The following is a 10,010-nucleotide window of genomic DNA, read 5'->3' as shown; positions in this document are numbered from 1 at the left end:
ACAACCATAGCCTTGACTAGATGGACCTTTGTTGGCAAAGTAATGTCTCTGCTTTTTAATATGCTGTCTAGGTTGGTTATAACTTTCCTTCCAAGGAGCAAGCAGCTTTTAATTTCATGGCTGCAATTACCATCTGCAGTGATTTGGAGCCCCAAAAAATAAAGCCTGACACGATTTCCCCATCTGTTTGCCATGAAGTGATGGGACCACATGCCATGGTCTTAGTTTTCTGAATGTTGAGCTTTAAGCCAACTTTTTCACTCTCTTCTTTCACTTTCATCAAGAGGCTCTTTAGCTCTTCTTCACTTTCTGCCATAAGGGTGGTATCATCTCCATATGCGAGGTTATTGATATTTCTCCCAGCAATCTTGATTCCAGCTTGTGCGTCATCCAGCCCAGCATTTCTCATGATGTACTCTGCATATAAGTTAAATAAGCAAGGTGACAATATACAACCTTGATGTACTCCTTTTCCTATTTGGAACCAGTCTGTTGTTCCATGTCTAGTTCTAACTGTTGCTTCCTGACCTGCATACAGGTTTCTCAAGAGACAGGTCAGGTGGTCTGGTATTCCCATCTCTTAATGAATTTTCCACAGTTTATTGTGATCCACATGGTCAAAGGCTTTGACATAGTCAATAAAGCAGAAATAGATGTTTTTCTGGAACTCTTGATTTTTCGATGATCCAGCAGGTGTTGGCAATTTGATCTCTGGTTCCTCTGCCTTTTCTAAAACCAGCTTGAACATCAGGAAGTTCACGGTTCACGTATTGTTGAAGCCTGGCTTGGAGAATTTTGAGAATTACTTTGCTAGCGTGTGAGATGAGTGCAATTGTGCAGTAGTTTGAGCATTCTTTGGCATTGCCTTTCTTTGAGATTGGAATGGAAACTGACCTTTTCCAGTCCTGCGGCCACTGCTGAGTTTTCCAAATTTGCTGGCATATTGAGTGCAGCACTTTCACAGCATCATCTTTTAGGATTTGAAACAGCTCAACTGGAATTCCATCACCTCCACTAGCTTTGTTCTTAGTGATGCTTCCTAAGGTCCACTTGACTTCACATTCCACGATGTCTAGCTCTAGGTGATTGATCATACATTGTGATTATCTGGGTTGTGAAGATATTTTTTGTAGTTCTTCTGTGTATTCTCACCACCTCTTCTTAATATCATCTGCTTCTGTTAGGTACATACCATTTCTGTCCTTTGAGCCCATCTTTGCATGAAATGTTCCCTTGGCATCTCTGATTTTCTTAAAGAAATCACTAGTCTTTCCCATTCTATTGTTTTCCTCTATTTCTTTGCATTGATCACTGAGGAAGGCTTTCTTATCTCTCCTTGCTATTCTTTGGAACTCTGCATTCAAATGGCTATATCTTTCCTTTTCTCCTTTGTTTTCACTTCTCTTCTCTTCACAGCTATTTGTACGGCCTCTTCAGGCAGCCATTTTGCTTTTTTGCATTTCTTTTTCTTAGATAGATCCTATACCACTATTAATGCTAGAAATGTTTACCACAGCTTAATATCTAATATTTTTTAAAGGATATTCTTTCTAATGAATATTTAAAACGAATAGACATTTTAAAGTAATGTGGCTATTTTGTTCCTTATTATTCCATGATTTGGGCTTCCCTGGTGGCTCAGATGGTAAAGAATCTGCCTGTAATGTGGGAAACCTGGGTTTAATCCCTGGGTTGGGAAGATCCCCTGGAGAAGGGATAGGCTACCCACCCTGGTATTCTCGGGCTTCCCTGGTGGCTCAAATGGTAATGAATCTACCTGCAATGTGGGAGACCTGGGTTTGATCCCTGGGTTGGGAAGATCCCCTGGAGGAGGGCATGGCAACCCACTCCAGTATTCTTGCCTGGAGAATCTCCATGGACAGAGGAGCCTGGTGGGCTATAGTCCAAGGCGTCGCAAAGAGTCAGACATGACTGAGTGACTAAGCACAGCACAGCACATTCTATGATTTAGCATGCCTAAGCTAAACCCTCCTTGATATACTGATGTTTCCTCCATTTACTTTAAATAGTAGGATTCATTTCTGGTATTTTATACATGGTATGGATTTTAGTGGGTCTTGTAGAATTTCTTTTAGCACTTACTTATCTTTAGCCAATGCCTGCGAATCTATTCACACATTCATTTCTTGATGAATTTATAGTGGAACACATGTGGACCAATGTGACCTTACCTTAAAAGAATCACGAACGTTAGTTAGTGATAAATTTTGAAAAGTTTATTCATGAATGAAGCTAGTTAACCTTGTAGCCCTGTTGTCTGTTTTAAAAATGTAGCAAAAGATTTTCAGAGAACTCATAAATTGTTAAAAGCTCATTCAGTCATTAAAAAAACAGTTAATTTCAAGCAGGAGTAGTCAGATATGTGGTAGATAAAGTTCATTCTTGATTACATGATGTTCAACTCTACATCTCTTAGGTATTTTCAGTACAAGTGATTATTTGCCAAGGTAATAAACAGTAGGAATATGATAAAATAGCAGTAATATATATTTTATAGAATAAACTAAAATTTTCAGGAAAATTTCTTTAGGAAATAATAAAAGATGTTATTGTCTCCTGTTATTATAAACACAAACATTGCATAGTCTTCATATAGTATTAAAAATTATGAAATATGATCCCATTCTTAGAGAAAAAATTTATGTTAATCAATAATGTATCTACTTTTGGAAATAGACTATTTATGTCATCCATCCAAAGAGTTGATGTTATAAACAACCAAGAATAGTCAGAGTCCTAGGAAAGTAAGTGAAGCCCCGGCACATTGTTGACCTAGTTTTTCAGAATCAGATTATCTGAAGTTTTTGGATGGAAAGAAAGGAACTGGAATGGAAATGGAGGCCTGAGTGTTCCTTACTTTGGGTGTCATTGCATGGCCAACTCCCAGTGGTGTTTTGTGGGCTTTCTTGTTTTGAGGTATATTCCTTTAAATGTCTTTAATATTTTTAAGAGAAAGGTAGAATTAAGTCTTGGGTTTGGACATTTTTACAAAGTACTTATCCCCATGTGGTGATATCTAAGATAACTATCTCTTGAAAAAAATATTAATAAAATAAGAGCAAAGAGAGCAGCTCTTCCAGCCAGTGATGCTCAAATGTTCATGACCCCATCCATCAGGGAGCTCGCTCCTCAGTTAGAAGAATAGTCAGACCACCAGCATACTGTCCCTCAGCAAGCACTTAGGGTTTCTAATGAAGGAAGAGGATCAGATTAAATGAACCAAAGCCTTTTCTAACTCCACGTCTATGAGCCTAGAACCTACTGTAAATCCCTGATGTCTGAAATCTTCTTATTGTTATATGTATGATCACTTTAACCAGGTATTGAGTAAATTTGTTCATGAACTTTCAAGTGTAAGAAATGACACCATGGACATTTTTATTATTTATCAAATTAATTCAAACTCTAAGCTCCCACCCTAAGCCAGGAGGTGAAAAATTCAGTTTCAGTCATTTTCAGTGTACTCCTTCTTAGGGTCCTACAGGAATCCAAAGGCATCTCATAAGACTAGAAATAAGGGAATTACCTCTTTCTCTGGCCTGCCATGGGTGCTGGCATCCTTGCAGTCCTCTCGTCCTATGTGAAGTCAAGTGGCTCCATTTCCTCCCGTTGGTCATGGTCAAGCTAGACAGCAACCACTGCTCTTGATGTTCAGCCTCACTGACAGCCATCTACCATCATATCAGGGTCCTCTCTGGACCCTGCTCAGAGAGGCAGACACACCCTTGTCATTCACACAACCTGCCTTTACTGGGCCCCTCTTCAGGCTTGAGGAGACCTTCCTCTTCAGCGAGTGAACAGATAGATGTAAATTCTTCTTCTCTACCCCTCTCCCCTACTCCACTTCATGCTGACAAGATTCCTTTTGATCTGTAATACTGCTCTGAGTTCATGCATGACAGATCACTCAGTCGTGTCTGACTCTTTGCAGTCCCATGGGCTCAGGTTCCTCTGTCCATGGCATTCTCCAGGCAAGAATACTGGAGTGGGTTGCCATGCCTTCCTACAGGGGATCTTCCCAACCCAGAGATCAAACCTGTGTCTTCTGCATCTCCTGAATTGCAGGTGGGTTCTTTACTGTCTAACCCACCAGGATAGCCCCAAGATTGCTCTATGAGTCCTCAAAAACATACAACCAAAAAAGTTTGCATCTTCCCTGAATGGAAAATTTGAGAAATAACTGATATGGTGATGGGTTACACATTAGGAAGTAGGAGTTTTACAGATTCGATGTGGAATGAAACGGGGAGGAAATGCTTTCTTTTTTCCCTTCTGTTGGTTCACTGTAACAAATAAACTGAAAACACTGAGTTTTGTTTTTCTTCATAATATCCTGTTACTCTCTACATGTAATCACCATGACCAGGTGATGGTCTCATTCGTTATTTCTGGAGTTCTGCAATAAACAAGGACTGTGCTAACCTGTGGTGGAGCGGCAGGGAGCAAAGTATACTCCATATGTTGTCCTTATAGAGATTACAGTGTCGAGAGTATGTCAGGAAGGAAAGAAGGAGAAAAAAGTGATCACATTTCATGATAAGTGCTGTGATGGGGCTGGTACAGGTGAGAGGGTCTCACATGGACAGTATTCCAAGAAGGCCTCTAAGATGATGTGTTGAAGCAGGAGTTGAGGAGTTAGCCGCATAGTCAATGGGGAGTTAGCTGCATCATCATTGGGGAGTGACTTTGCAGGGAGTGGGGTCGGCAAGCACAATGCCAGACAAGGGCAAGAGCTTAGCCAGTTTGCATAATGGAAGGTGGATCCATGTAGTTTGAGCCTAATGAGGAATAGGGGAAACAGATCATGAGGAGGCTGGAAGGTAGGCTGGAGCCATCAGGACATTGGAGATGATGGAAGGGAGTTTGGATTTTCTTCAAGTCTCTAGAAGGTTATAAGTAAAAGAATTACTAATTTAAATACTTTTAAAATTTTTATTGCGGTATAGTTGATTTACAATGCTGTATTATTTTCTGCTGTACAGCCAAGTGAATCTGTCATACATATATCCCCTCTTTTTTGAATTTCCTTCCCATTTAGGTCACCACAGAGCATTAAGTAGAGCTCCCTGTGTTATGCAGTAGGTTCTCATTAATCATCTGTTTTATACATAGTAGTGTATATATGTCAATCCTAGTCTCCCAATTCACTTGACCCCTCCTTTTCCTGCCTGGTGTCCATAGGTTTGTTCTCCACATCTGTGTCCCTATTTCTGCTTTGCAAATAGATTCACCTGTACCATTTTTCTAGATTCCACATATATACATTAATTTACAATATTTGTTTTTCTCTTTCTGACTTACAGCATCACTCTGACTGCTGTGTGGAAAATTGGTTAGAGGGGGAGAGAAATGTTGGGATGTATACAGTTCAAAAAAGGAAATGGCAACCTACTCCAGTATTCTTGCCTGGGAAATCTCATGGACAGAGGAGCCTGATGGGCTACAATCCACAGGTCTCAAAGAGTCGGACACAACTTAGTAACGAAACAGCAGTCATGCAGTTTGTATATCTGCCCATGTAAGGAGGTCTCAGCAAGTTAGAACATGTTCATAGTCTTCTGACGACTCCAGTTTGCTTGTCTCTTAACCCCATGCCTCCAACCCAAGGTGGCTGAGGTGGGATGGTCCCAGTGGAAAGAGAAGGGAAGGAGCTGGTTCATGGTTGATGGGAAAACATCACCTCTCCATCACTGTACTGACCCATGTCCTTCAAATAATGCTTGGTGCCAATAGTGAGTTGGACAGTGTTGTTTTGCCTATTGGGGTTCAAAGATAAAAGGAAATTGGCATTTTGCCAACCCTTCCCAGTTTGTCAGGCTAAATCCAGTTTCTGATATCTATGGGGTTCTTTGAGGGGGAAGGGAAAATAATTGTTATTTTCCCTATTAAATCAACAGATACCTATTTAAAGTCTATCATAAAGTTACACTGAGATACCTTTCAAGATATATTCAGTTCAGTTCAGTCACTCAGTCATGTCCAACTCCGCCAGGCCTCCCTGTCCATCACCAACTCCCGGAGTTTACTCAAAGTGACTTAGCAGCAGCAGCAGTAGCAGCATGTCATTGAGTCAGTGATGCCATCCAACCATCTCATCCTCTGTCATCCCCTTCCCCTCCTGCCTTCAATCTTTCCCAACATCAGGGTCTTTTCCAATGAGTCAATTATTCGCATCAGGTGGCCAAAGTATTGGAGTTTCGGCTTCAGCATCAGTCCTTCCAATGAACACCCAGGACTGATCTCCTTTAGGATGGACTGCTTAGATCTCCTTGCAATCCAAGGGACTCTCAAGAGTCTTCTCCAACACCACAGTTCAAAAGCATCAATTCTTTGGCAATTAGCTTTCTTTATGGTCCAACTCTCACATCCATACACGACTACTGGAAAAACCATAGCCTTGACTAGATGGACCTTTGTTGACAAAGTAATGTCTCTGCTTTTTAAGAAATCATAATTTTATTCTTTGACCAAATTCTTCTTAAAATAACTGCACTTCCAAACTTGAATTATTCATTTATCCTACCAAAATATATAGAGTATTTATAAATTAACTCCCCAAACCAAGCTTAAAATGCAGGTAATATTATTATATGCATTTTACAGAAAAGGAAACTGAGGTACAGACAGGCTAAATAAAAACAGCTCATAACTGGGATTCAGAGCATGTGGTCTGTCTTCAAAATCTGTGCACTTAACCCCTGTAGTTTGCCATCTCCCTATTTAAACATTCTGTTAATGAAAAGGAGTGTGCTCATTCTACCAGTTTTGTTTTGTTTTAATTTCCTTTTAAACTGAAAGTTCCAAACTCACTCAGTTGATCTACATAAATTCTGTAGAGCTCTGACATGGTATGGACATGAGTGTCAAATGCTGATGGTGATTTTTGTTTGTTTCTCAGGATTATTGGGACTTTGCAGAACTCTCCTCAGTTTTCAGAAGCCTTCCATTGTCGCAAGAATTCATACATGAATCCAGAAAAGAAATGCCGGGTTTGGTAATCTTCAGAAGTGGTGCAGCCCTTGGCTAAGCTTGCCCAAATCACAGAAATGGGGAACTTTTTCTGAGAGAGAAGGGGTCAGAGAGGTCACTGATTATATGGAGGTGGTTCACAGGGGTGAGAACATGGCAATAAAAATGAAGTTAGGTTATTCTGGAAAAGGTGTGGAGGGAGGAGGGGTCTGTCAAATCACTCATTCTCACTGTGTAAATTATGCTTAATCTCTAGACAGAATATTACCATTCATTTCGGTTTCCCATATGATCTGCCAATTTGATGTTGTCTCTTGACATGGACCGGAATTTCTAATCAAAGGGAGAAAGAAAAGGTAGAATAATTCACTTGGCTCCAAAAGTACAGCAGTAGCATAAGAGCTAAAAACATGAAGCCTGTGTACCTATTTTTACCTTTATTTGCAACATTTACACTCCTTCAGAACTCTTCCAAAGAAATCTTATACATATTGGGGCCTTGGGACTCAACATAGTTTTAATCTAATTTTACCAGTGATCAGTTATTCATTCTGAGGTATTCTAAGCACTCTTAGGGCTAAAATGAATGTCTAAAACTGTTTTTTGTTGTACCTGTTTCCACTGATAATGAGATTCTTGAGGCTCCCTGCAATTTTCTAAGCAGTTTCTTGTTCTCTCTCAAAACTTGGTCTTTTTAAGAGATTTGTAGTAATGTATAAATAATAATTTTTATATTTAATTGTTAACTACATTTATGACTAAATAATTGTTATTATAAGTAACCATTGAATATTGAAGCTTCAGACCAAGATAAATAGTTAATGAACCAACAAGGTCTGTAAAGTGATGTACAGATAAAAATTTGAGACTTTTTAAACTTATAAATCATATTGATGAACAGCTTTAAGCACAAACTTTGGGTTAAAAACTGCCCCGGGACAGTTGGCTAGAGGTACATAAGAGTTGTAGTTTATAAGCAGAATTTTCAAAATGAAATCTTCTCTGAGGGTGGCTATGATAAAAGGGCACAACTGCATTTATGTAGCTCTGCGTCTCCTGTCTTTTCAGATTTGTCATGATGGAAATATTTTGATAATAAATTGAAATTGTGAACCCATTATTCACTAAGCTTATTGTGCCAGCCGTCCAGCTTTGGAAGTGCATTTCTGAATAGAAATAAGAGGCTTCTTGCATATCCAGTGGGCTTGTTTCTAAAATTCTAACTCACTTAGAGCTCTGGGAGCAGGGATCTAGTCCCTCATAGCAGTTCAGTTCTTGAGGCTTTTCTGTTCTTTTTTCCTGTCCTGTTGGCTAGTTCAGTTCATTACTTGAGTAATATTTTACAGCAGGGGTCCGAAATCCTTATTTTTCCTAGTGAAACATGAAAATGGAATATCTAAAATACAAGTGTTGGTTTTCCTACCTCTTGAAAAATGACTGTTTACATTTTTTAATGGTATTGAAATACATATACCAAAATTTCATAAAGTATAAGTGTACAACTCAGTGAACTTTCTTCAGCTGAACACATCCTGTAGCCTAGGACTCTGAGAAACTTAACATTACCAGTGCCTGAGAAGCCCCTTCTCCCAACTGTCAAGCGGATCTTTTTATCTCTAGAAATAGAAGACTACTGGATAGACCAAAGTCAGACTACCAGTACCTCCCTACCCTCACACATGTGGACATCATTCATTGTACATGGCACTGTGCTGAGTTGTATGGGATGATATGATCTCTCTTACCCATGCCCAATCACTTGGTATTATCCCATCAGTTAAAAGCTATCTGTAATGATCCCACACATAAGTCTAACCACGCTTGAATCCTGGTCAAGAAAAGAGTTCATAAGCTGAGACACTAAGGACTGAAGGCTGATGTTACTCAGGAATGAAAATAGGGAAAAGTTCTTGGCAATAACTTTGGTGAGGTGCCTGCTCCATGCTGCACTGTCTACATAAATTCTAGGAGCAAAGTGGAAAGGATGCTATCCTGGGAGAGGAGTCCTTTGTTATCAGGTTCCAGTCTCAAAAATATACAGTGAAAACACATATATTTCATACTATTGCTCTTATTTCTGCTCTCTGTTCCAGCCTCCCACCACCCCTCATGTAAACACTCACAGCATTTATGCCTGAAAAACATTAAGGCCAAACAGAGCATTTGTCACTGTAATCTTATACTTCCTGCTAGCTTCAAATTGAATCTTTTAAAAATGAATGACAGATGCTATTTGACTTGTATTTTCTTGTTTTCACCACACGTATCTTGCAAAGATACCATAGTTTTCTGATCTGATTTGTTTTCAGAACTTAAGAAAAAAGGTTGCCAAATGCTATAGAGAATTACAGGTATAATCAGATGACTTAGGCAGAAACCAAAGTGTTTTTGTGCAGTGTACCAGGACTGAGACTTGACTTTTGGTTGATCAAGCGAAGAGAGAAGCCACGTGTGACTGGTGTCCAAGTGGCACGTGTTTATTGCATTCTAGTCTTTAACAATGCTGTCTTCATTTCAACTCCTTTGTTTATTTGTTTGGAGGAGGGGGATTGTTTGTTTTTGCATTTCCTCTAAAACAGTGGGAAATACTACTAGCACTTTCAACCTCATGGCCAAACTGCTTCTATTTTGTTTGATAAAGCACATCCTCTAGGTTGTACAAGTGAAGTCTAGCAGAAGAATGGGCATTGGCTCTTGCTGGAAACAAGGATGGACTCTCAGCTTGGGGAGTAAAGAAAGATGACATCTAGCCGTTATGACTAATTTTTATACTTCTTGCCAAAACTAACAATCATTTTTTCAGGTCACATCTGATTCAACTTTGGTAAATGCATTTGCTGTCATTTCTGACCTGATCATCTCAAATTCTAATGTGTCCTGAAAATCTACTCTACATCCACGAAGACAACAATGGATTATTGATTTTGTCACATACCTGAATTATTGATTGAAAGTGAAGTCACTCAGTCTTGTCCGACTTTTTGTGACCCTCTGGGCTGCTAGTCTCCTCAGTCCGTGGC

At 39.5% G+C, this 10,010-nt stretch overlaps 1 protein-coding gene across 1 annotated transcript in view; it reads left to right on the top strand.

Moving 5' to 3' along the window:
* Positions 1 to 7,019, top strand: part of MME (membrane metalloendopeptidase) — a 102,010-nt gene extending 94,991 nt beyond the window's left edge. Inside the window, exon 22 of the mRNA XM_068972329.1 lies at positions 6,920 to 7,019. Coding sequence (XP_068828430.1) covers positions 6,920 to 7,019 — 100 coding nt within the window. The remainder of the gene's footprint in view (positions 1 to 6,919) is intronic.
* The last annotated feature ends 2,991 nt before the right edge of the window (positions 7,020 to 10,010 follow it).

The sequence above is a fragment of the Capricornis sumatraensis genome, chromosome 1 (assembly GCF_032405125.1).
Source record: "Capricornis sumatraensis isolate serow.1 chromosome 1, serow.2, whole genome shotgun sequence".
In the NCBI taxonomy this organism is placed as follows: Eukaryota; Metazoa; Chordata; class Mammalia; order Artiodactyla; family Bovidae; genus Capricornis; species Capricornis sumatraensis.
The sequence above is the reverse complement of the archived record's forward strand: the minus strand, read 5'-3'. Positions and strand labels throughout refer to the sequence as shown.